This window comes from Drosophila navojoa, chromosome X, assembly GCF_054131105.1.
Source record: "Drosophila navojoa isolate 15081-1374.11 chromosome X, UAZ_NAV_1.0, whole genome shotgun sequence".
Lineage (NCBI taxonomy): Eukaryota > Metazoa > Arthropoda > Insecta > Diptera > Drosophilidae > Drosophila > Drosophila navojoa.
The window spans coordinates 3,179,514-3,205,173 of record NC_142895.1 but is presented as its reverse complement, the minus strand read 5'-3'; the positions used below and the strand labels follow the sequence as shown (position 1 = coordinate 3,205,173).

The 25,660-nt window shown below is 43.3% G+C and overlaps 5 protein-coding genes and 2 non-coding genes across 10 annotated transcripts in view; 2 read left to right on the top strand and 5 right to left on the bottom strand.

Annotated features, from left to right (window-relative positions):
- Window positions 1-46: 46 nt before the first annotated feature.
- On the bottom strand, window positions 47-2,927 carry LOC108657154 (uncharacterized). Its single transcript, XM_018109625.3, has 2 exons — window positions 2,278-2,927; window positions 47-2,192 (listed from the first exon to the last, which is right to left on the bottom strand). The coding sequence occupies exons 1-2, from the start codon at window positions 2,447-2,449 to the stop codon at window positions 481-483; spliced, it is 1,884 nt and encodes a 627-aa protein (XP_017965114.1). The 5' UTR covers window positions 2,450-2,927; the 3' UTR covers window positions 47-480.
- Window positions 2,928-3,164: 237 nt separating this feature from the next.
- Window positions 3,165-6,194, top strand: NELF-B (negative elongation factor B). Its single transcript, XM_018109624.3, has 2 exons — window positions 3,165-3,423; window positions 3,491-6,194. The coding sequence occupies exons 1-2, from the start codon at window positions 3,301-3,303 to the stop codon at window positions 5,288-5,290; spliced, it is 1,923 nt and encodes a 640-aa protein (XP_017965113.1). The 5' UTR covers window positions 3,165-3,300; the 3' UTR covers window positions 5,291-6,194.
- Window positions 6,195-7,388: 1,194 nt separating this feature from the next.
- On the bottom strand, window positions 7,389-11,755 carry Hira (histone cell cycle regulator-like protein). Its single transcript, XM_018109623.3, has 5 exons — window positions 11,408-11,755; window positions 9,967-11,353; window positions 8,359-9,258; window positions 8,103-8,301; window positions 7,389-7,990 (listed from the first exon to the last, which is right to left on the bottom strand). Exons 1-5 carry the CDS (start codon window positions 11,442-11,444, stop codon window positions 7,598-7,600), a joined length of 2,916 nt encoding a protein of 971 aa, XP_017965112.1. The 5' UTR covers window positions 11,445-11,755; the 3' UTR covers window positions 7,389-7,597.
- A 211-nt stretch (window positions 11,756-11,966) lies between these two features.
- On the top strand, window positions 11,967-21,448 carry LOC108657155 (uncharacterized). 4 transcript variants are annotated; one of them, XM_089263596.1, is made up of 4 exons: window positions 11,967-12,144; window positions 18,463-18,997; window positions 19,084-20,124; window positions 20,706-21,448. In XM_089263596.1, exons 2-4 carry the CDS (start codon window positions 18,770-18,772, stop codon window positions 21,225-21,227), a joined length of 1,791 nt encoding a protein of 596 aa, XP_089119722.1. In that variant the 5' UTR covers window positions 11,967-12,144; window positions 18,463-18,769; the 3' UTR covers window positions 21,228-21,448. The 4 variants fall into 4 exon arrangements, with proteins under 4 accessions (XP_089119722.1, XP_089119720.1, XP_089119721.1 ...); XM_089263594.1 differs by having other exon boundaries at window positions 11,968-12,144; window positions 20,703-21,448; XM_089263595.1 differs by lacking the exon at window positions 11,967-12,144 and adding an exon at window positions 15,501-15,522 and having other exon boundaries at window positions 20,703-21,448.
- Window positions 21,449-22,395: 947 nt separating this feature from the next.
- Window positions 22,396-22,468, bottom strand: TRNAF-GAA (transfer RNA phenylalanine (anticodon GAA)). The gene has a single exon. It is a non-coding gene; the product is annotated as a tRNA-Phe (tRNA).
- A 1,764-nt stretch (window positions 22,469-24,232) lies between these two features.
- On the bottom strand, window positions 24,233-24,305 carry TRNAF-GAA (transfer RNA phenylalanine (anticodon GAA)). Its single transcript has one exon. It is a non-coding gene; the product is annotated as a tRNA-Phe (tRNA).
- A 72-nt stretch (window positions 24,306-24,377) lies between these two features.
- Spt7 (SAGA chromatin modifying complex subunit Spt7) overlaps window positions 24,378-25,660 on the bottom strand; it is an 80,718-nt gene continuing 79,435 nt past the window's right edge. The window contains exon 4 of the transcript XR_016197322.1: window positions 24,378-24,393. The gene's annotated coding sequence lies outside the window, so the exon portion shown is untranslated. The remainder of the gene's footprint in view (window positions 24,394-25,660) is intronic.

Sequence of the window (25,660 nt, the reverse complement as noted above, 5' to 3'; positions counted from 1 at the left end):
CTTGTTTGTTTATATATTTATAATTCGAACTGTTTTTCCTCTTCTATTTTTTTTTTTCGAGAATCGATTAGTTTATTTTACAATTATATTCATTACACTTGAAGTTCGTACAGACTAAGTTCTTTATACTTAGAACCTATTTTTGTTATTATTCTTATTTTTTATTATTATTATTTTTTTTTTTGGGAAAATTTACGTTAAAACATACGATTATACAGATAGACATATATATGCAAATAATCTGCACATATATATGGTTGGTGGAAGTTAAAGCGAGGCTAAAGCTACAGACAAACACTTACAAAAGAGAAAAAATAGAATTTCAACTGGGCTGGGGGCAGGCGTTAATAATTTGTTTTCTGTTTGGCTAGAGAAACTACTTTAAAAAAAAAAAAACAAGTCTAAATAATCAAGCATATATATGTATATGTATATAGCTTTGCATATATTGGCTGTCTATATCTATGAATGCATATGCAGCTAGTCCTTGGCATCCTGCTCGGCCACCTCCTGCCTGCTGACACAGTTGAGGAATTCCATTTGAATGTGAGTGATCTGCGTCTTGGTAAAATATTGCATTTTTTTCTTAAGAAAATCAAAGAACAAATCGAGCTCGTCGCGCTTAATCAGCGCCTGCGCGAACTGCTGCTGCTCCTCGTCCTTGATCAGTGTGCTGCTCGAGGCGGCCACGCTGATGGAGCCAGAGGAGGAGCCGCCGACGACGTTATTTTGATTGCCCGGACAGCTAAGCGGTGGCAGCTGCAGTATGGTCGTCGCCCCATTATATGGCGTATTTGTTGATGTATTGCACAGTGTGGCAGCTGCTGCTGCCGCCGCGGCCGCTGCCGCAGCTGAAGCTGTTCCTTGTTGTGGCTGCACCCCCGCTGCTGCCGTTGCCGCTCCCGCCGGCAGCGTGGTGCTCACCGTGGCCGCATTCAACGCCACGGCTGGCGTACTGGATATGGTGACACTGGTGCTCGTCGCCTCGGTGACATCGACGAGCGCTATTTGCTGAGTGCTGGCTGCTTCGTGGCAGCGCTGACTGTTCGAGGCAGAGCCTGATGTGGATGCAGCCGCCGCCGCCGCCGCCGCAGCTGCAGTGGTCGTCACGAGTGTGAGATTCTTGAGCTTGGTGTCGGCCGTGATGACGCTGCCGCCGCCGCCGCCAGCCAGAACACTGTTCGTGGCCGTGGCGCTGCTCACCAGGTGGTGCGAATGCTGCTGATGTTGTGTATGCGTGTGTGTGTGGGTGTGTGCGTGCGAATGATGCGCTGTCGCACGCAGCGGCACACTCACCGTGGTGCGTGTCTCTGGCTCCGGCTCGATATCCTCTATGCAGAACTCGTCAGTATCAATGTAATGGAAGCCTTTGCTGTCGACCACATCGCTGCTGCCGTCGACGCCCAGCTCGCAGTGCGTGCCGCTCGCCTCCTCGTACAGACAGACCTCCTCGTAATCGACCTCGGCTGCTGTGGCGCCATCCTCGTCCAGCTCATGCTTGACAATGTCGACCACCTGCCCGTCATGGTCCACCACATCATCGTCGTCCAACTCATCGTCGACCACGTCATCGTCATCGTGAGTGATTTGTGACAACTCAATGCTGGAAATGCTGCCGTCGTGCTGCTGCTGATGATGATGATGATGATGCTGTTGCTGCTGCTGCTGCTGCTGCTGTTGGTGATGATTGTGCTGATGATGCTGCTGTTGTTGCTGATGATGGTGCTGCTGCGGCATGGCCATTCTGTGCGCATTATGATGGTGATGCACCGTATCATCAGCCACGCTCTCCTCATAGGCGGTCATTATGAACGCCTCGGTCTCATCGCTGACGAGCGTTATCTGTGAGGAGGACAGGGCCGTTGTATCCGAATGCTCATCTTCATCGATAATGTCATGCTCCACATCGTGGTCATGCTCGACGCCACCAACACCACCATTAACAATATTATCCTCATCCTCGTCCTCATCCTCATCATCCGGCTGCTTCTTGATCTGCACCATGGCGGCCAGCGCATTGCGATGCGCTTTCAATTTGGGCTGGTACACCTTCGATAGAAAGTCCAGCTGCTTGGCATATTGCCACTTGGACAAGCGCCCCTCAATGCACTTGGGCGAACGGCGACGATACTGATGGTACGTATCTCTCAGGTTTTTCCACTTGCGTCGCACCTCTTGTACGCTGTACTTGTCTGCAAAAAGTTGATCAATTAAATTATCCAAATATATGTATATACATGTAAATATGTGCGATCTCAGCCAGCTGCTGCTACTCACTGCCCATTTGCTGAGATACCTCCTGCCAGCCGCTCAATATATCCGGGCGTCGTCGCTGATCCGGCTGCAGCTTGTAGTTATATAGAGCCGGATTCTGGCGCACCAGATTGATAAGCGTGATAATATCGTCCGCGGGCGCATTGTCCTTGTGATAACGCTTGCGCTCCGACATGCTGTCTGTGTGTGTGCGTATGAGTGTACGTGTACGTTGGATATGTGTATGTGTGACTGTATATGTATATATCTCTTTGTATTAGCTTGTTGCTGCTGTTCCTCGTATTACTTCACTGACAGCTGCGCGCAGGGAAGTCACAGGCAAATGTTATTGTTTACACCTTTTGCATGTAATTGCGTTTATTATTCAATTTCGGTCAGCAGCTTCCTCTCTCTTTCTCGCTGTGTGTTCAATTGATAAATGGTCTGGCATGCCAAGACATTTGGCTTGCGCGTACGTGTGCTCCAGGCCAGCCAAAATGCACACTGAATTCAACATTTAATGCACACGCGTTCTTTGCACACACCGTATGGGTAACCACGAATTGGCCATGTTTAATTACGCAGAAAAAAACAAAACTTTTGGATAGAAATTTTTTTGGGCTATTCAAAAGCGTTGCCGTACTGTGTTTGTGTATGCAAAGCGGCTAGCGTTGCCAGAGGGCTGAAGCGGAAAAATATCAGCACTCAGCCCTAAATACTATCGTTACCACAGCATCTATCGCATTGTTAGTCTCACGACATCGTTGCAGTGGCAATCGATGCACGTTCGACCACACAAGACTCACGTTTCTGAGAAGCTACAAAATAGTATTATTGAAATGCTAATCAAAAATAAATGTGAAATCTCAATTGCTTACCAATAGCTGTATTATCTAGTGGCAGACCTGACTGCCAAATATCGCTGCAGCGGTAATCGATGCATTTCTGTACCTAGCCAAACTGTCATCACTAGTTTTATTTCTGCATTCGCTTTGCCATTTTGGCTGCCGACAATTTTTCCATCATTTTCCAAATTGTTGAGTTAAAATGAGCACACCCACCAAAAACAATGGCACTGGCTTAGAGGATGTTAATATACCCGGTCAAGCGTTCCTGCGCGAGGCGCTCACTTCCTGTACAGATCCGCTGAAGGCCATCGAAAGTTTCCAGGTTTGTTTACCTCAAATAAAAAGAAAAGGCGCGAAAATTTTAATTGCATATCAATTACACTCGGTAGTTGGAGAATGGCGTCTTGTTGCCGTCATTGCGCCCCATGCTACCGCTATTGGACTTGCATGGCGTTCGTCGTCTAGACTTTCACACCTCGCTCATGGAGGAGCTGCGCGACAAGCTGATCGCGCACATCAACGATCTTGGCCAGAAAGAGCCTCGTGAGCGTGACAAGAAGCTCAAAGAGCTGCTGGTCAAAAGCTTCCCCGTGGTGCGCGTCAAGTCGCTGCGTCCCGTCGTCATGGCCATCCTGCGGAACACCCAGCACATCGATGACAAATACTTGCGAATCTTGGTGCGCGATCGTGAGCTCTATGCAGACACGGACACCGAGGTCAAGCGTCAAATATGGCGCGACAACCAATCCCTGTTCGGCGACGAGGTGTCGCCACTGCTGTCCCAGTACATTCGCGAGAAGGAGCACATACTCTTCGACCACACGAATCTCAACAATTTGTTCTTTCAGCCCACGCCCAAGGTGCGCAGACAGGGCGAGGTTGTCCAGAAGCTGGCCAACATGATCGGCACCAGTGTCAAGCTCTACGACATGGTTCTACAGTTTCTGCGCACGCTCTTCTTGCGCACACGCAACGTCCACTACTGCACGCTGCGCGCTGAGCTGCTGATGGCGCTGCACGATCTGGAAGTGCAGGAGATAATCTCGATAGATCCGTGCCACAAGTTCACCTGGTGTCTGGATGCCTGTATCAGAGAGAAGAATGTGGACATTAAGCGTTCGCGCGAACTGCAGGGCTTCCTCGACAACATCAAGCGTGGCCAGGAGCAGGTGCTGGGCGATCTGTCCATGACCCTGTGCGATCCCTATGCCATCAACTTCTTGGCCACCTCGGTCATAAAGATACTGCAGCATCTGATCAACAACGAGGGCATGCCCAGAGATAATCCGATATTGATTCTATTGCTGCGCATGCTGGCACTCGGCCTCAGCGCCTGGGTCATGATCGATTCGCAGGACTTCAAGGAGCCCAAACTCGAGCCCCAGGTGGTGACCAAGTTTCTGCCGGCTCTCATGTCGCTCATGGTCGACGATCAGTGCCGCAATCTGCACGGCAAGCTGCCGCCCGACGAGCGCGAGTCTGCCTTGACCACCATCGAGCATTCGGGTCCTGCTCCAGAGGCTGTCGAGACCTACATTCAGGAGAGCTCGGTCTCCAGCATTCTGGCCATGTATTACACGCTGCATACAGCTCGCACCAAGGATCGCGTTGGCGTGCTGCGCGTGCTGGCCATTCTATCTGGGTGCAAGGACGATCGCGCCTACGAGGATCCCTTCCTGCACTCGTTGATCGCGCTGCTCATACCCATGAGCGATGAGTTCGGCACCGAAGACTTTTGCACCACGCTCTTCGATGAGTTCATCTTTGCCGGGCTCACGCGCGAGAATGTGACATCACGGCACATGCTGAAGCTGCTCTGGTATGTCCACAACAAGCTGCCCGCTGGCCGCTTGGCGACCCTAATGAAGGCCATGCAGCCGACCACGGCGCACAACGAGCACATTCACAAGCTCTACGAGTCGCTACAGGAGCGCATTGGCTCGGTGCCCGCTGGGCCATTGCAGCCGCCAGAGCCAGTTGCCGCCGCAGAGGGAGCAGCTGCAGTTGCCGTTGGAGCTGCCACTGGCACTGGCCCTGGGCCGGGGCCTGGCGTTGCAGCCGCAGGAACCCCAGCAGCAGCAGCAGCAACAACCGTTATACAGGCAACACCTGCTGCTACAGCTGCGACTGAATTTGACTCGCCCATGAAGAGTCTGGGCACTCCGGGTCCGCACTATAGTCCCCAATAGCCGGAGGCATTGGCGGCAGCAGCTACTGGTCCCGCTCCTGCTGCTGCCCCAACATCTGCGCCAGCTTCAACAGTTGGCTAAGTCGCCTGGTCTAGTCAATAAGTCTAAGCCATAGATTTCCTCTTCGCCAAAGCTTTGTGAATAGCTCCGAGTGAGTCTTTAGTTGTATGTGTCTATATAGAAGCTACCGTACAAAATAACCAAAGCTCCAGATATTGCCAAATCATGGTGATAGATATATTAACATAGATATGTATACCCTAAGCTATGATATAGCTATAAAGCACAGATTATTTTGTCACATATGTCTAAGAATAGATATATATATCTATATCAGTACAGTCATGATATATATTCAACCTTTAACAAGATCTTGTACGTCTATAAGATAACCCACCAAATGTCTGGCATGTAATATATATGTCCAGATATCTAATCATTCAACAAATGTCCATATATATATATACACTATGTAAGCAATGTCCATATATGTAAATATTATAATACATAGATACATAAACATATATACTTGAATAATTAGCCAAGTGTCCATATATACCAATATACATATACAGCTCTATGTAGTTCCAGGAATATATATATATACATAAATATATATGTATATTCCATATAAACTATGAGAATTAAGAGTAATATTCAGTTCATCATTCCACCTATATTAACTTATTACAAATCTGTTTGAGATCAGAGATGATCCCATCAAATGGTTCCAAAACTCTGCCTGGAAATGTTCATATTTAGTATATATACTAAATAAACTATATACTAAATATGCGCTATTAACTCGTAAGCACATTTAAGCACAAAGTAACTTAACTTAAATTGTTCTCAACTATAGCATATCCTATAATAATCAATACACATAACATAACCTCAAACAAAATATACAAATATACTTACATATTCAAATACTATTCAAATCATATGCCATCTAATCAACAACTGTTTAACTTAACTCGAAATACTGGACTTTATGATCAGATCTCCTACTATAACATATGGAACACAACATAACCTCAAATATAGTAGAGTGAGTTTCAAGTTGGTTTACAATATTTTACACACTAATTGATGTCTATTAAGGGCATTTTATATGCTCCATAAGCAATTCAACTTTATCTTAAGCTAAAAGTCACACACACATATTTATATGTCATATATCCGAATATATCGTATATCGGCTATATGTATACATACATGCATTTTGACTATGTACAGCTACTTCAATGAAATTGAAATTTTTATAAGTGTCTATGACTATATGAATAAATGTACGTGTTGGTGTCTATCTAGCCAAAAACTAGCGAAGATTATTTACCAATTGATTGATTGATTGATTGATTGATGATCAACCTAGCAGCAGCGCTGTTGGAAAATTGAATTTGATGATGAACAGTCCTTTATATGGTAGAAAAGTTAGCATTATCTCTGTAAGGCTTTCAGTCATTGTTTATAATTTCTTTGGTCAATCGGCGGATTGTTGGATTGATGATTGATGATCAACATGGCGACTCTATCGCTAGAGCTCTATACTATTTTGGTATTTTAGAAGCGGATAATTAAGACTACGGATAATTATATAGAAGATTCGAGCAAATTTCTTACCAATGTTCACATAGATTGATTGACTGATTGATTAAGGGGCGCAGCTGGATTGTTCGACTGATTGATTAATGAGCCTGGAAGCTAAATTAGAGCTATAGTGAATAAATGCATTACTGTATAGTTTTTTCGATATTTAAGATATTCAAGATTTAGAATATCTTGCCAAAAAGGCATCAATCAAATAATCTATAGAGAGCTATAGATTAATTATTTGATTGATGAAGCGTTAAAGTAAGAAGACAAATATTTATAGAAATTTTTGCTTCAAGGAACTATTACAATATTTCATAGAGTAACTGGATGCCTAGGCTTACAATCCAGATTTCAAGAAGCTTTTAATAGTCCATATTGAGACATTAAATAATGGATTGATCTTATAATTATATCTTATCAACTGCAACAGTAAGAAACTTTTAAAGAGCTTCATAAACCAGGTCGAACAGCTACTCCCCAGTTAATGGAAACACCGAGCTTGTATGCTTATCAAAATAGTGACCATTATATTAAAAACTTTCGCATTTCTCGCTTACAAATAGTTGACAAAATCTGTGAATGGAATATCAGTGGCAGACCAGAACAAATATATAATAAAAGGGTAATAAACAATCAAATGAATGGATAGATATAAGAACGGTACATCGCTGATCGGATGCTTGGGCAAACATCGAACACAACCAACACTCAATTCTTGTCCGTTTCGTGGTCGGGCAGCGTGGGCTCTGGCGTTGAGGACGACGATGATTCCGTTTCACAGCCATCCGGCTCGACACTATTGCGCTCCGAGTCAGACTGAGCGGGCGGGGGCGGCGGTGGCGGCGGCGGTGATGATGGCTCCGCTGTGAGCAGTTTCTCGATGGCAGCCGCTGCAGCGGCTGCTCCTCGGGTGCGCGTGCACGGCGACGAGGGCAGTGGATAGGTGAGCGTTGAGGAGGATTGCGGCGCCGGCGCATCGATCACAAAATTCTCCTCGTTCAGCTTGTACAGCTCCAGGTATTCATTGTATATGTGCTCCCACTGGGTGTGCGGCTTGAGGGACTCCAGGACGCACTGCATCAGCTCGTGCTTTGGCACACACTGCGGGCAGGAAAAATTGTCAACGGATTAGACTGGTTGAAGGCATTAAAATCAAGCAACTCCTACGAGGAGTCACCTCCTAAAAGCTCTCCTTTCTTATCTAGCTATTCACCTGTGTTTGCTCCGAGTCCTTATTGAGCAGGCCATCCAAGAATAATCGCAATCGCTTCTCGGTGCCGTAGGTGGCCAGCTGGAAGGTGAGCATGGCGTGCCAATGCTTCAGTTCCTCAGTGGCCTCCATGGCCTCGCACAGTTTTATTTGATTCTCCAGGAAGAGCACCTTGGCCGTTTGCTGCCAGCTCTCCGGATCGCTAAAACACAATTGAGATTAGCTATGGAACGCAACGTTAGGTCAACTGCAAGCTCACATTTCGACGGGTCCGCGCAGGCTGAGATAGTTCTGTGTGCTGGCCTGCATGCTGAGCAGCGGAAACTTTCGATTCACGTGCTCCAGATCGCGCGGCAGCGAGCCACGAATGCCGTTGAACATGATGGCATCGCCCGTGGCCAGGACCAGCCAGGACTTTAGGGTTGTGGAATAGGAGTAGGAATTGCCGCTGGGAAAACCAATCAGGGGCATGCCCTGATCCGTAACAGCGAACTGCAGCGCCATGCCGTGCTTGGTCAGCAGCTCCAGGCAGTTGGTGGCCACTCGAACGCATCGCTTGGGAATGTGCCAGATCCTCAAGAGGCCGCACTCGGTGAGCACGCCCACCATCTGATTGTCCGGACTGAAGGTGCAGTGTACGGCCACGCTGTTCAATGAGATGGCCGGAATGATGGGGCAGCCGGTCGGCATGTCCAACAGCCGCATGCTGCCGTCCAGGGAGCAGAGCATCACATATTTGCTACACAGATTCACATTGATCACGGGCGAGCCCACATACATCTCCCAGAGCTGTTCGCGGCTCAGCTGCGCCGTCACCTTGGCGATCATGCCGTAGCCCGTCTTCAGGTGCCCGTTCTGTACATGGATGCGATAGTCCTGCGCGGATTTGGTGAACTCGCACTTGCTATTCGCCGTTATTTGCATCTTCGGCCCGAGCGTATTGCTGCTATTCGAATCGCTAAGCAGCTGCATCGAATTGCGACGCGGTGCAATCGTTGCTGTCGCTGTCGCCGCTGGCGGCAACATCAGGCGTCCCACCGGGTCTGGCCGTGTGAACAGCGGCTCTGGCATCAGTGGCTCCACCCCACTAACGGCGTTCGTTGTGCCCGCTCCGGCCGTGCCCAGGCTGTGGCTACCACAGTTGGTGCTATTGCTGTTGCTGAAAGAAACGGAGAATAGATTAGCTGTGAGCTTGAATTGGGCTAGAGGAGTGCTAGAGCTAGAGATCTTGTTTCCTGACTTAATCGCTGACTCTATATCTGAAAGCCTTTCAAGCTAGCTGTCTGGCTTCTTCTTCTTCTTATTCTTATTCTTATTTCACTGGTGATTCCAATGGCTTTGCTGCACTTGCTCCCAGCAGGCTGAATCGTCTACTTTCCCAGCTAGCTGAATTTTATTTCTGTTTTCTTTTTCTGATTCTGCTTCTCTTTTATTCTTTCTTTGTCTGGCGTATTCATAAAATCTTGGACTTTCCCAGCTACTTAGATTCTTCTTCTTCTTCTACAGCTTCTTCTTTTTCTGCTCCCTCTTCTTTTTCATCTTCTGCTTCCTCTTCTTCTCTTATGATGATGCTCTTGCTCATTGCTGAATGCCAGACTTTAAGCTGCTTTCGTCTTCTTCTGCTTCTTCTTCTTCATATATGTTCGGCATTCTCTAGCTAAATCCAAGTGCTAGCCTATGATGCACTTGCTCTAATTTGAAATTCATGGAGTTAGGGTAGATGTCCGCTCTAGAAAAGATTACTATGCAGTTGTCACCTGCTTGATTCGTGCTCTCTCTCTCTCTCACTCTAAACGCCTCTCAATCGGCTCCTCTCAGCTGCTTCATCATCAATTGCCTCTGGCTGTTAATTATAGACGCTGCCCACCTGTTGCTTTGGATGGTGTTGATGCCGGTGCTGGAGATGCTGCTGCTGCCCATGGTCGAAATCGGCTCTGAGAGTTCGTTGAGCGGTATGAACATGGGTGTGATGCGTCGCTTGCCATCTTTGGTTCGCGTCTCTGTCTGTTTGCTAATGGCACGCGCTGGCGACGCTGTGCCCGCTTGACCCGGCTGGACAGGCAGGCGTCGCTCCATGGCCGCATTGGGCAGGGCATACGAGGTGAACTCGGGCACGCTACGTGCCTGCTGCTTGATGGCGTAGTTGTCCTCAATGCAGCCGCCGTATTTACGCTTGAAGATGGCCTTCTTTTCCACCTCGGAGACACGTGTGCCCAGCTCCTCCTCGTTGAACTGCAGGCAGGCGATGGTGCCGTCGCCGCTGCAGGCCATCAGCAGACACTGTTGCGGACCCCACGACAGGTCCAGCACGCTGTCATTGAACAGTTCATGGATGACGATCATGGGTCGCTGGAGCGCCGTCATCCACACGGACAGCGATCGATCCCTGGAGCCCACAGCCAGGACGCAGTACTGCATCGCTTTGCTGGGACTATCGCCGGCCATATACCGCGTAAGTATGGAGTTGTGGAAGCGTACACAGGTCACCGCCTTGCGATGGCCCACAAAATCTTTGTCACATTTCCAGCCCTCGCGTTCGACTATTTGGGCTGTGGGTCCACCGCCGTTCATGGCATGCGCGGAGACCAGATACTGGCCATCGGGTGACCAGGAAAGCCGCAGAATGTGTGTGGTTCCGCCGCACTCCTGAAACGGTTCCGTGATCGTTGTGTTGCACGACCAGTCTACGGTGCGCCAGATCTTTATGCTGCGATCGTCCGACTGCGAGGCTAGGAAATTGCCCACCGGATCCCAGGCCACACCTTTCACCAAACCCGTATGTCCTTTCAGAGTTTGCAGCATGTTGGGCAGCGCCTGACCATCCCAGATAATGATGGTGTTATCTATGCTACAGCTGGCCAGGAAGTAATCGTTCGGCGACCAGGCCAGATCCAGAACGTCGCCGTCGTGGCCGCGCAGCGTGTGTATGCACTTCCAGGACTCGTGATTCTGCTGCATTCCACCGGTGCCAAAGACACCGCTTGATCCTTGGGCCTTGCGCCAGATCATGATCAGCTTATCATCGGAACCGGATGCAAGGAGCTGTCCGTTCTGTGACCAGCGCACACAGTTAACGCACGCCAAGTGCTGATCCATTTGACAGAGCATGCGGGGCACCGATGCATCGTTCTCATCCTTCTCAGAGAGCACCGGCTTGAGGTTCCAAATGACAACACGTCCCGAATCATTTCCTTGTCCGCCCGTTGCAAATTTCGTACAATCCTGGTGTACGTCCACTGAGAAGATGGGTTTATCTACAAGCAAATCATAATAGAATTAAATGGCCGACTGCATGGAATACTGCTTACCATCGTGATGCACCCAACCAGGCTTCACGAGCCTCATTAATGCGGCTACTGTCTGTTGTTTATAAATATCCGCGGTTCCAATTGCCGCTCGGTATTGTGTTTGCCGGCAAATAGGGATGTGAATAACATAATGTCATATATCGAGAAGCCTTAATACCGATATGTCTGCCACATTTTATTTTTATTACTTATTAAAAACTTAGCAAAAACTACAACAATCATAAAATATAGTTATTGTTACACATATAGCTGATATTTACAATTCATATGTACGAATATAGATAAGTTTCTAGTATCGTTGCACACCACGGCGCCTGCGCGTTGACCTTGCCACAGTAAATGCTGAGATTTGCCGCCAAATGTACTTGTTATCGATAGTAGTGTGAACCCATGCCATTTGATATAAGCAACGAAAATTAACAATGGCAGCTTCTTTCCTTTGTTCTTTTTTTTTTTTTTCATTGAACTCCTGCACATTGTCATAACTGTTATCTTCAAATAAAATAAAATAGTCTTTGCACACAATCGAACAGTCGTCAATTGAATTAATCGATTGTGTATCATATGATTAATTGTGCCATCACTTGCGGTGTCAAGCCAGCGGTATTGTGCATAAAGAAGATATCAATTAACAAGTGTAGATTGAGTGAGTGCAGTGCATAAAATATTTAAAGAACTATTTAAGAAAACAACAGTATATTGGTAGCGATTAAAGCTGTCAATAATAGTGCAAAACGGTAAGAAACCAAACAATTAGCAATAAGTGCACATATACGCAAATATGAGTGCGCATGTGTATATACATATGTGTGTGTGAGCTGTACGTTTGCAGCCCAAACATTCAAAATAAAGCCAACGAAAATGCATAAAACGAAGGTTAAGCATAAAGCGCACAAATAGAACATATGTACACTTCCATAAAAATGCATGTATGCATATGTATGTACATATATACATACGTATGTATGTGCGTGCGAATGCGTATGTTTCTGTGTATGTGTGTATCTGTTCCAAATGCGTAGATAAAGCTGTTAACAATTTGTTGTTGACCTTCGATTTGCTAATCAAACGAAACGGCGGTCGCAAACCCAACAATGAACTCTTTCAATGGCAGCGGCAACTTAACCTCGTTCACAACAAGCCACAAATGTGCGGAAATATATACAGACGTAACTGCGTGTATATGTGTGTGAACTACGTAAAAAGTTCGCAAAATCTATACATTAACTACCGCTGTCATATCATTTAATACTTGCTATGTTTTTTTTAATTAGTGAATCTTTTTGCGCGCGCTTTCTCTGCATACACACACACACACGCACAGCTTATGCATGCATACATGCACAGAATTCGGTCTATTACTTAACAGGCAATGCGTTGAAGCAAGCAGATGGCTGTTGCTCTCTCGTTCACTGTGCCAAAATGAGCACACAGCACCAGTGCTGCCAACTTTTTACCAGAATAAAAAGCTGTTTTTAGATGGAAGAAACGGAAAAAAAAGCTGAAAATTTTTACAAAAAAGCCTAAAAAAAAGCGGTTATTATAGTTTGATTGTTTTTTTTTTTTTTTTTTTAATTTACAAGATTTTTAGCATGCTATCTAATTCTTCGCGACTAACATCGGTTTCAGAATCGTACGACCTGTTAGTACCTATCATGCGAAGATAATTTGAAGGAACTTTGTATTCATAGCAGCATTTGCCCAGTCTTCGCAAACCATATCTGTGTGTTATATTAAATAAAAAAGTAATATATATATCGGTATCATCTTTTCACTCTCAATAAAATATTACCTTATGCTAAGAATACTGTTTATTGTGCTTAGGCTCATTGAGTTCCTTAACTTGGACTTTACCAAGTTAAGCTGGCTAAATACGCGTTCCACCTCCGCGTTGGACCATGGTAATGAAAACATTTGCAGGGCAACAGCTGCCAAGTCAAGGAATCGGCGGTTGCCGCCAGAATCCTTGTAATTGGAGACTTCATTCCAAAATTCGGAGCTGTCATTAACGTTTTCCCACTTAACTAGATTAATATCATAGTACTGCCGCTCAATGTCGGCTATTCTGTCTACTTGGAGGTGTTCCAACAATTCTGTAATTACTTTTTTTTTAGTTGACACAATTTTATCAACGGAAAAAACGTCAATGTTTTTTAAGATTTTAAAATTGTCGGGGAGACTGCAGATAAAATCAAAATTATTTAACGGTCGGTAGAAGAATCAGAAAAATTGGTTACCTCTGCTTTAGCTGCTTGATAAGTTCAATAACAAAAGAAAAGCAGCGAGCACGAATTTCTTGTTCGAGGCCTGCATCGATATTTAAAGACTTGATTTTCTTTTCAAAATCATACCCTTTGTACATATCGGATTCTACATGCTCTTTTCTTACAAGTGGCAACCGCCATGTTAACCATGGTGCGCGCAGAGGTTTGTGCAAGACTTAGCTTAAGTGTGTGTTAGTGCTACATATCCGAACGATATACATATTAGGCTAAGGCAATTAGCATTCGATATATACAAAAAATATATACAATATTTAATACAAAGTACATGTTTTCAGTATTAAAAAAAATCGAAGTATTAAAAAAAATCGAAAAAAGCCTAATTCATTTTCAAAAAAAGCCAGAATTCCCGCTTCCCGCAATTCTTAAATATTTCCCGCAATTTGTCTTCGGAAAAAGCCAGATTTGACGGGAAAAAAGCTGAATTGGCAGCAGTGCACAGCACACAGTTAAGCACGAGAGCGCGCAACCTACTTCCATTTTTGGTGTGCTCTGCTCTCTCGCAGGCTACGGCAAGCCAATGAATGTGTGCATGTATGTGTATATATTTGTGTTGGTCAAGAAACAGTTATTCAAGTCAAAACTAAAATGCCCAAAGTTGCATTTTTTTCTTTTAAAGATTTTTACTTTCTATTTTAGTTGTAGTTGCTTTGTTGTTGTCATTGTTGAGTATTACGCTGGCATTTTATTTATACTGAATGAAAATCGACTGTGTGTGTGTTTGTAATACCGTTATTTCGAATATCTTGTAGTTTTTGTTTTTGGTTTTGCCAAAGAGCTTAACGGCAACCTGTTTCACGCATTACTCTCTGCTACGCTCCTTCTGTTGCTGTTGTTATCGGTATTGTTGCTGTTTTCACATTCTTATGAGAATTCCAATAAGACAGGCTTGTCTTTCACTTTCGGTCAGACGCAATATGTGTTTGTGTGCGAGTGTGTGTGTTTGTAGGAAAGTTGATTTTTTCATGCGTGCCATAGCAAAAACAAGGTCATCGTTAATAATGTGCTGAATGTGTGCGTGTGTGTGTGAGTATGACAACAAACCAACATCTTTGACGCATATATTTATTTATAAACTGCGCTATTAGCAGTCGCCCACGCAGTTCTTTGCAACTTTTGCTCATAATTACTCCCCCTTCTAATTTTACCATATTCAGCCCATTCACCACAGGTACAGTTATTGTTTTATATTCTTTTGCAATGAAATTTGATTGGCTAAGGCGAGCTCGCACGCATACATGCATACATATGCATATGTACATATACATACATATGTACATATAAGCAAATTGCCGTTGCTTAATAAAACGTACTACATATTTTCAAATTGTCATTGCCTGCGTATTTGATTTTCTTGCACTTGCAAGTCTTTTGCCACTTGCGCAGCGTCTTCAGCATCTTTGTAAACAAAAAGAAAGAGGAGGAACAGACAGAAACTAAAAAAAAACAAAAACAAATCGAGCAAGCACCATAGCGACCAATAACGGGTGCAGTTGACCTAGATTGCGGCGTTTTTGGAGGCGATTTGTTTGTTTGTTTGTTGCTGGCGTTGCCACTGGCACGTAGCATAAGCAAGGAAATATGTACATATGTATGTATATACAACTATGTACATTTTTCGACATGTATTTCGGCTGCGCTTGCGGACACTTTCGCCGCAGCACAAGAAAACAAGATAATCAGCCTGCCAACAATTTGTTGCATTTTGCTTGTTGGTAGTGTTGTAAAGTGTGCAAGCAACAGCTGCTGACGGTGCTGCCACTTTAATTACATGGTCACATTAGATGTGCAAAGACAACTCCAATTGGATTAGCTCAAGGCAGCCATAAAATTGTTACGTTTACAACGCCATCGCTTTGTTTTACTAGCAAATCTACACTAAAAAATATAATTCAGCGAATTAAAAATCTAGGCGTCAATACCAATTTGCAATCATGTGGAGTGTACCATTAAATGCTGTACCATCTTTGGTACATTCGTTCTGCGTGTGGCAGCAGTGCTTACATCTCGTTTGTCACGTATTACACTGTTGTGGAGGGGGGGTCTATAATTATACATACATACAAGTAAGCATAGAAATTTGTGGGTGTGTGTGAGGCGCTTGATTCGAATTGCGCCTTAAATTTATGCATGTATGTATGTATGTCCATATGTATATACATATATACGTACACATGTAGCAAGAACCGCAAGTACAACGGCAAGAACAGCCAATCAACAGCGCTTATCAGCTTTTTTTCTCACACGTTTTTGCCTTTTTATCAGCCAGTGTTATTGTTCTTATTTGTGTTTTACTTGCCACGCAAACAATAACAAACTACATGCAACCACCAATACTAAATATGCGTACAATGTACGTATATGCATGTACATATACAATTAATTTCAAAATGTTTTGCCTCCTTTTGTTCTGTGTAGTGTGGCAACGCCGTCTTGTTATGCAAATTGTTGCTCTCACTCGCTCGCACTGTATCTCAATACTGCTGCGTGTATTAATATGTACATAAATGTGTGCATGTGTGTGTGTGTGTACTTTTTTCACAACCGGAATTTTTTGCTGTTGCTTTTGCTGCGCGCATTCTCACGTACACAAGAGCGTTTTGTTTTGCGCTCAGCTGCTGCTGCTTTGCTGCCTTACGCTGTTACTGTTGTGTTATCACTGCATTTGCTTTGTGCTACGTTTTCTCAGCACTGTTTCGGTTTCGTACATTTTGCGCTGCACTCGCACACATAGGCGCGCTCTTACGCACAGATACAGCGACGAATGGGTACGAAAAAGTGACGACTGAAAAGCGGCGTCGGCAGCGTCAGCGTCGCTGTCGCCGTCAACAGCAGCTACATCAACGCAGCGCAGCGCAGCGGTTTTATTTTATTTTATTCATTTTTTTGTATTTTTGGTTTGTCAGTTTGTCTTTGTGTTTCTTGCGTGCAGACGCGTTTCGTTACTCTCCGTAAATTCAATTTGCACTTTATGCATAAAATATCCTCAAAATCATTTCAATATTAATTCATAGTAAATGTTTCAGTGACTTGTGAAATAAATAATAAAAAATATAAAAAAGAAGAAACAATCAAAAGAAATCAAGTAAATTAGATGTGAAGTTGAGGTAAATTGAAATTTAATGATTTAATATGGGTTTTAGACGCGACTAAATAGAAAATTTTGCCAAGATCAAAACATGAAAACATTTTTTTTTTCGACAAACATATGAGTGTCTCTGTGTGTGTGTGCATGTATTACTTCTGTGTTGTGTAGAGCGCGCGTGGCGTGGGCAGCTGCTGCAGCCGCAACAACAAACTAGTCGGCGTCCGGCACTAAATATAAGATATCTAAGAGAGAAAAAAATTTGTAAACCTGTTTACGCAGAAGGCACATTTTCACCAAACCAACATCAAAAGACACACATACATATACATATTACACTCAAGTGACTAGAAGAGAAGGTGGTCAGGTCTAGCCTCTCTCTCTCTCTCTGTCTATCAAAGACTCTAAACTCCTCCGCATACAACGGCAATTGCACTAATTTTTAAACGTTTAAACTTCGCAACGTTTACCAACACGTACACGTAATGTACTAACAACAAGCTCGCATCAAACACGATCGCACACACACAGAAACATGCGCATATCTACATATGTATATGAAAGTGTGATTGTGTCTGTAGCACACGCGCCGGTACATACACACTTACATATTTACGTACATATGCTTGTATATAAATGTGTATGTACGCACTTTCAACTTGAACGCCAATGCTCGAAAATCAGTGTCCCCAAAAATAAAATAAAAAGCATTAAAACGCACACACACACACACACACATGTACATACAAAGGCCCAATAACAACGCGCACCTGGGATCAAAGCGAACAGCGCTGCTCAAAAGTCACGTCACAAACGTCGGGGTGAATTGTGTACATGCGTATATGTATATGTGCGTGTATGCGTTGTTGCTGTTTTTGTGCGAGAGTGCAACGAGCGCGCGCGCCAATGCAATGCAGTGTCTATGTACACATGCATGTAATGTGCATTTGTGTGTACATATGTATGTATTTCATTTTTGCGCGACGCTTTGTTTACGCGTCCCCAAAGTGCACGCATACATGCACAAACGTGCGTAGACTATGCGAGCTGTATGCGTGTCTGTGTGTTGTGTAGCTTTGCAAAATACAATCCATGTATGAATGCGTGCGCGTGAATGTGTGTTCAAGTGTGTGTGTTCAGTCAGCTGCTTTTGTGCCTTGCAATTGCCTGTACACAATTTAGCATTTAATTAGCATTATTATTATTTGTATGTATATACATGTGTGCATGTATAACATGCCACCTGCTAAATGTTGATAAGAGTGACAAAACTTGTGCACTGATGAGTATATTTTTTGTTTTTTGTATTAAATTTTTCTTTTGTGCTGTCGCCGTAAAATGGCAATGAAGGGGAAATTACAAGTACGGCAACACTGTTGCCAGCTGTTATATTTTCACGTATTATTCTTTTCCCATGTATTCAATGGAAAGGGCAATGCATTTATTATGCTCACGTATTTTTGTAATACAATCGAATTAAAATAAATATACACACAAATGCTTATTTAGGTATACATATTTTTATTTTTCTTGCACTGCGCTTTCGCAGCGTTGCCACTTGACACAATAGACCATAGAATCAACACATTTTACAGCACTGTCGCGCACAGCTGTTTGCTTTTTCTTTGGCTGTTTAAATATTTGAAATTCATTTGCTTATAGTTCTTTTAACATTCTTTTTTCTGCAGCAAACAAACAACACAAATGCAGCTAAAATCATCGCAACGAAGACGATGGATGATGACGCCCGAGCTCAAATCAATAACAACAACAAGAGCTGTGCACAAATAGCAATTAAACAATTTAAAACCAGTGAAAAAAACAAAAACATTAATATCGCACAAACATTTATTAACTAAGCAAACAGAACTCATACGATTCAGCATAGTTAACTTTGTGACAAGGCAAAGAGAGCACCCAATCCCATTACAAAAAGAGAACAAATCTCTTCAACAAAAAATACTACAATAATTATTAAGCAATCAAATCTTCATCATGTTCAACTTCCATAAGCCACGCGTCTATCGCTCCACGGACGGCTGTTGCATTTGCCGTGCCAAGTCGAGTAGCTCCCGTTTCACGGCTTCGCGCAAATACGAAAAGGAGTCCATGCAATGCTTCAATCTGCATGAGCCTCGTAACGGTGAAATCTGCAATGCCTGCGTCCTGCTGGTCAAGCGCTACAAGCGGCTGCCCGTTGGCAGCAAGCGTCATTGGGGACACGTGAGTGTGAAAACGAAGAGAAAGCGTCATCCGCAACAGATACTTATTCTCTCTCTCTCTCTCTCTCCCTCTTTCTTTCTCAACAGGTGGTGGATGCACGCGCTGGTCCCGGCACCAAATCTCTCGCCAAGCAAAAGAAGCGAGAGAACGAATGTGAGGTCAAATCAGGTGGCTCTTTCATACCCGAGAAATTCGCCAAGATATTCAAAAAGAATCGCAAAGGGAAAATAACAGCAGCAACAGCGCCCTCTGCCGCCAATCAGCAACAACAGCAACGCAATGGTAACAGTTCACCAAACTCTGAGGAGCACCCGAGCGATTCCAACGAGAGCTACGACGAGCACGAACAGCAGCTCCAGCAACAACAACAACAGGTGAACGGCAGTACTGCGGCAACACCATATCAGACGCGTAAGCGCACAGCTGCAGCAGCGCAGCTGGCCACGGCATCGGTGCAGAAGAAGAGTGCTGCACAACGTTTGCGGTATACGGGCAGTAAGAGGCGGCGTATGCTGGAACCAAAAAAGAATCGACGCGCCGTCGATAATGTGCCGTTCTTTGAGGAGCACGATCTGCTGCGACTGGACGTATGCTGCGGCACCGTCTTCCAGAGCCTCAGTCTAGGCAGTGCCTGTTATATAATCGATCCGGAGCTCTACAAGCCCTGCGAGAAGCATCGCAGGCGCAGACAACAGCCAGAGCAGCAAAGGGAACTGGAACCAGTAGCGACAACGGTGCTGCAGACGGAGCTAGATCCAAAGCCAGTTAGCCAGAGCATTAGCACGCCGGCACTAAAGAAGCATCATTTGTATTTTAAGCGACAATCGGAATCATTTCCACAGGGCGAAGTACATAGAATAAGTCCAATTCCATTGAATAAGACTGAGCCAGCAACAATAACTGTACAACAACAACAGCAACATTCCACAGCAATTGCGACTGTGACATCATCAGCATTGCACTCAAACATCTTAACTACGGCTGTGGGTGCTGCCTCGCCCTCATCGTTATCTTCCTCATCCAATTGTTCTACTTCCTCCTCGGTGGCCACTAAATTCAATGACAATTCCTCCGACTCAGGCTTCGATGAGCATGTCCTCGAACGCAAATCTGTGAGTCCGCCCACGGTGAGTGCAAATATACTATTTAGTGTTCATGTAGTGAACAGCATACTTGCCTTAACGCGCAAACAGCAGGAGCAGCAGAAGCAGAATGTATTGCTTCAATCATCTATGATTATCTCGCTTTGATACAAGCTTGATTTACATTGTTTTTGCATTGTTTCGCTGCTATTGCCATCTCGCTTCGTTACATTCGATTGCTTCGCAGAACTCTGACAACAGTGCTGATAGAATCTTAAGCTTTATTGATAAATTAAGCGAAAAGTTTCTGCATAAATGAGATGAGATGAATAGTAAATTCTGTTATGTTTATAAGAGAGAATGTATAACTTTCATATTGTCAAAGAATATTGTAAATATGGACTCCTGCAACTTTCTATGTTTCGAACATAAATTAATTTAAGCTAGAGCTAAATTTAGCTATAGCTGAAAATAGCTAAGCTCTCAACATCGTTTGTCGATTTGGCAAGTGCTGCTATTGCCGTCCTATTCTAATGCATACGACTGCCCAAGGGCATCGTCTGTTTACAGTGCAACTCAAACTGTAGAGTGTGTGTTTCTAATAAACTGTTTATGTTTTTCAGCAGGATGAACAGCATCTGGAGAAGAAGCCACGGAGTAGCACCAGCAGCAGTGTCCAACGCTTAATACTGGCCAGCGGCTTACCCATCAGCGGACAGGCCCAGAACCTAGTGCTGACGGGCAACGAGTTTACCGCACGCTTCGTTCAACGGCAGCAGGCGCCCAAAATAAATGTGCTGACGGCGACAGCAGCGGGAGGAGCAGCAACACCAACAATAACAGGATCTCAAAGTAATGGCAATAAAATGCGTGCAATATTTAACAATGCAAACACAATTCAGCATGAAAATGGAGTGACAACAATTTTGCCAGCCTCCTCGCTGGCGGCCACAAACCAAACGGCAGCCATGAATGCCATTGCGCCCAGCACGGTGACAATAACGCCAGCGAAGAAACCAAATGTAACAGCAGCAGCAGCTGCGGTGGCCAATCCCAAGTTTATATTGTTGAAGCCAGCAATTGGAAAATTCGGCAGCAATAACAACAATCAGGCGAATCCACCGGCAGCTGAGATCAAAATAGCTTAGATCGAGCACAGTTTTGGGGCAGGCCGCACACTAACACACAATTTGATGCATTCGAAAAGTAGTTGGGCTTAAGACAAGTTTCTGAGAGACTAAAATGCATAGAAATTGATAGAATTAGACACACAGTTGCCACTAGCTATAATGTACCGCTGCAAAGGGCAACGAAAAGGCTGCCATTATGTTAATTTTATACAAAAAAAAAAAAAAAAGAAAAGCAAAAACCAATTACATAGCCATGTTAACTGGCTGTTGAAAACAAAACTTGTTGATTTACATGCATATTGTAGCGAGTATTTACTGTAAGTGGAAAACAAAAACTGGCGCAAAATGTTGTATATATATATATAGATATATATAGATATAAGATACAAACAACAACTCGTTTCATACAACAATATACTTTACTCTACCTTATTTTTAGCACTTAACTTAAACTTAATCATTTTTTTTTTTTTATTTAAAATATTTTGAACAATTACTTTGTAAGTCCTTTAACTCACGAACAGCAGCAACATATATATAAACGGAACATTTACCTTAACATTTACTTTTATATAGGCATTTATATTTAGTTTATGTACATCATGTATACATCTCTTGTAGTTTAACATACATTTGGTTGCGCTCTCTTGCATTACGTTAACAGTTTCTTTAGCCATCTCGATCGCTCGCTCAGCAGCACTGCTCAACTTAACAGAGTGCTGTTAAGCGGCGAGCGGTCGCTATGTTAAGTCCGTTTCAACAGTTCAAAGTTTATGAAGTAAGAAATATAAATATAAAGCCCACTCTTAAGTACTTGAAAGTACACTCAACTTATTAAGCAATAAAATAAATATACAAAATTAAAATTAATTGAAATCAACCACATGCCACATGCTCTAAACGCATGCCACAAATTGTAGCCTTAGAAAATGCGCCTAGAAAACAAAAAAACAAAGAAAAACATTTATTGTAACTTTTTGTGTTGAGATGCTCTATGTGAGAGAAGCAATGTTTTTTAAGGAAAAATTAAAGTTAAATAAACATAGAAACGGCATAGATCGAATAATAAAAAGCGTTTGTTTTATTTGCTTGGATAGCTAAAGGAAAGTTGTGGGAAATGTGTGTAACAATATAGAAATATTTTAAGGAAATAAAAATATAAATAAACACAAAAAAAAATCGGCATTGCCGAAACCCGGGATTGAACCGGGGACCTTTAGATCTTCAGTCTAACGCTCTCCCAACTGAGCTATTTCGGCACTGGGAGCTCCGGACGCCAAACGCAACGACTTGCTTAGTGAGTCATGAGTTGAGAAACCTACCTGACTGTGCAGATTAGTTCAATGACGTATGTAGCATGTGTGAGGGAGAGAGAGGACCAGCAACAACAACAAAATCCGTTTGATGAACTGTGAAATAAAGTGAACCCATTTCTGCGGTTTTTTTTGCAGTTTGTTTTTGTAAATTTTTTTTTTGGCTTAACTTTTTATTGCTGTTACGCTTTAGTCATTTATTAGCGCATTTTGGGGGGCTACGCCCGTTAAAAATTCCTTCGGCTAATTGAATTGTTATTAAGGTGAAGCGGAAAGGATTGGACTCCGAAGTGTTCCATGCTCAATCGATATAACCATCGAGCCAAACGAGCTCAACGGATGGACCAGCCTCCTCCTACTACTTGGCAGCGACGACCCTCGACAAGGAAACGATAATTGGTGAACTCTACACGGATCGTCAAATATACATATGTATGTACATAAGTATGTATGTATGTACATGAATGTAGCTCGAATATTATCATGGAATCGTACGTAAATATATTTAACTGTATATATGCGTTTACATACATATTTAGGTAATTATATACATGCTTTTTCACATTCATGATTCATGCCTAAATGCAGGTGTTTGAGGCGTTCAACTTAATGCAGCTGAGATAGAATGACAGTGGGAAACTGAAATATGGAGGGACAAAGATTGAGATAACACCAGGGTAAGTGTGTCAAATAGCCTATTCCTCGCTAAAGAGGATAGAGGGGGAAGAGATAAATGCTTTCGGGTGACTTTTATTAAAAAAGAATAATACATTCGAGATCATACATGTGCTATTTATATTAATGTATATTTGTATATATATATAGATTATATTATATATACATATATATGAAGTATTTTCCATCTTCCATTTTTAGGCATCCATCTTCTGTCTTTAATCTTCATTGCTTCATCTGCCATCTTGTATATATTTCATATATTATCCTTTGTCCTCCACCTCCTATCTCCCCTCTTCGATCTTTCATCATCATTGCTTCATTCCATCTCTGAATGGACTGGACTCTGGGTTAGGGTATTCAATATGAAGGTATTTTAGTATAGAAACAGCTTGAGCTTTGCCTTGAGAATCGCTCAACCAAAACTTACAACCAAAAGCCACCCACAGCGTCAACGCCCCGCCTAGAAGCAAACTGGTTCCGTTCTTGACGTCACGTAGCGCACCTAAAACTACAAATATATACATAAGTACATGTATATTTTATAAGAATATACAAATAAAATTAGCTTAAGATCTGCTCAAGAAAAGCACTCAAAAACCTTCCAACACCTGTACAAAATAAACAGACAATAATAAAAAGAAGTGGAAAAAAAAACTTGGATTCGTCCATTCGGAACCAGTTTTCTGTCTTTTGTCGGTGATCTTGAGAGTTTTGTCTGAGTCAGAGTCAGAGTCGGAGTCGGAGTAGGAGCTGAAGTCAGGGGCTATCAGTGCTGCAATTTAAAGTACATTCCTTCCACCTCTAAAAAGAATAGGAAGAAGCAAAACAACAAAATTGTCTGTCAGAGAGCTAACGAAAAACTGGATTTGATTTGCCCTTGCGCTGGGTATTACCAGGACCTAGGCGCTACAATAGCTAGAGTCCATTGGATTCTCATTTTACTTTTTTAGCTGAATATTATTAATTATTACTTTTTTTTATATTATATACATAAATAAATTTTAAAATAGAATTAGCAAAAATATTGCTGCTTGCCGAAACCCGGGATTGAACCGGGGACCTTTAGATATTCAGTCTAACGCTCTCCCAACTGAGCTATTTCGGCGATTTGGCTCGCGAGGAATTAAGCTTTTTGCAAGTGAGCCAAACGAAGCTCTCCCTTTCGCTCTCTCTCTATTTATGTTTATATATATCTCTCTCCCTCGCACGCAGTCCTTAGAACATACACCCAAAATGTTCAAGATAAATACAGGTGTATGTGTGTGTATTCACAAACACATACACACACACACACACATGTGCATGTCTAGTGATGCTCATTGTAGTTATGTTCACTGCTTAGAGACATAAACTATCCTGCAAGGGTATTTGCAATTCTCCGCATTGCCTTTGCCTGCTTCCTCTTTCGTTTGCTATTTCTCCACATGCCGCTTGTTATTTTTAACGACTTCTGCGAAAGTCGAGCAATGAAATAACTGTGCAGGAAGGGGGTGGGGATGGGCGTGCTAGCACGATCGACAACTGCATATACGGAAACCTCAAAAATCACAGCAGCATCATAATAATGAGCATAATGATGACGATGCTACTGCTGATAATGATGATTCAGCTGGAGTTGTTGTTGTTGATCTAAAGCTAAGATGGGGGAATTACGACGAGCAGGTGACGACAATGGCGCGTGGTTTTTACACAGTCTACGAAATTGAACTGGTTTTTGTTGTTTTTTTTTATCCCCCTTTTTAAATTGTTGTTGCATTTTTGATTTGTTTTGTTTTGTTTTTTAATAAATTTGCAATTTGTTTGCGTTATGAGCAATTGACAAACAGCTAACAAAATGCAGCCCGAAAAAAAAAAAACAAACAAATTGAGCCGAAATTTAAAATATTTTCTTATTCATTTCGCCTGAGAATTAATGTTTGCGATTTGCAAAATTTTGTTGTTGGGTGTTGTTTTTGCTTATCTTTGCGATCTCTCGGCTATTAAGAGAAATATTGTTATTGATCCTAACACGAGCCTCGGTTGCGGCCACCTGGGCGTATTTGTCACCAGCACGAACATACATATTTTGTTCTGTTCGTATTTATTGTGTTTATTCCTTTTCTTTTGCAGGATCAGAATTCACGGCGAAAACTTTCTTGCAATTATTTTTGGTGCTTTTCGCTGCATAGCCTGGCTAGCGCAAGAAAGTGCGAGAAGAACAACAATAATAGCAACAGGCGAACTAAGAGAGCGGCGCACACAAAAGCACACACGCTCTCTTCGCCGCGCGCTCTTCGCTTCGATTCGTTGTGCCGCTGCTGCGGCGGCGGCGTTGGCTTGCAAATTTTTAGTTAGCTGTTATCGTTGTTGTTGTTGTTGCTGTTGATGTGGTTTTTTGTATTGTTAGCGACAGCGACTGCGTCAACGTCGACGCCAGCGTCAAAGTCAACGTCAACATCAACGCTTGGGCTTGGGCGCGAT

Excerpts from the sequence above, each read along its gene's own strand:
- LOC108657154 (XM_018109625.3), bottom strand. The coding sequence starts at position 2,449 with ATGTCGGAGCGCAAGCGTTATCACAAGGACAATGCGCCCGCGGACGAT. Across the intron at positions 2,193-2,277 it reads GGTATCTCAGCAAATGGGCA|ACAAGTACAGCGTACAAGAG; the intron begins GTGAGTAGCAGC and ends AACTTTTTGCAG.
- NELF-B (XM_018109624.3), top strand. The coding sequence starts at position 3,301 with ATGAGCACACCCACCAAAAACAATGGCACTGGCTTAGAGGATGTTAAT. Across the intron at positions 3,424-3,490 it reads AGGCCATCGAAAGTTTCCAG|TTGGAGAATGGCGTCTTGTT; the intron begins GTTTGTTTACCT and ends TACACTCGGTAG.
- Hira (XM_018109623.3), bottom strand. The coding sequence starts at position 11,444 with ATGAGGCTCGTGAAGCCTGGTTGGGTGCATCACGATG. Across the intron at positions 8,302-8,358 it reads CTGCGCGGACCCGTCGAAAT|CGATCCGGAGAGCTGGCAGC; the intron begins GTGAGCTTGCAG and ends ATTGTGTTTTAG. Across the intron at positions 7,991-8,102 it reads AGGACTCGGAGCAAACACAG|TGTGTGCCAAAGCACGAGCT; the intron begins GTGAATAGCTAG and ends TCCTGCCCGCAG.
- LOC108657155 (XM_089263594.1), top strand. The coding sequence starts at position 18,770 with ATGTTCAACTTCCATAAGCCACGCGTCTATCGCTCCACGGACGGCTGT. Across the intron at positions 18,998-19,083 it reads GCAAGCGTCATTGGGGACAC|GTGGTGGATGCACGCGCTGG; the intron begins GTGAGTGTGAAA and ends CTTTCTCAACAG. Across the intron at positions 20,125-20,702 it reads AATCTGTGAGTCCGCCCACG|CAGGATGAACAGCATCTGGA; the intron begins GTGAGTGCAAAT and ends TATGTTTTTCAG.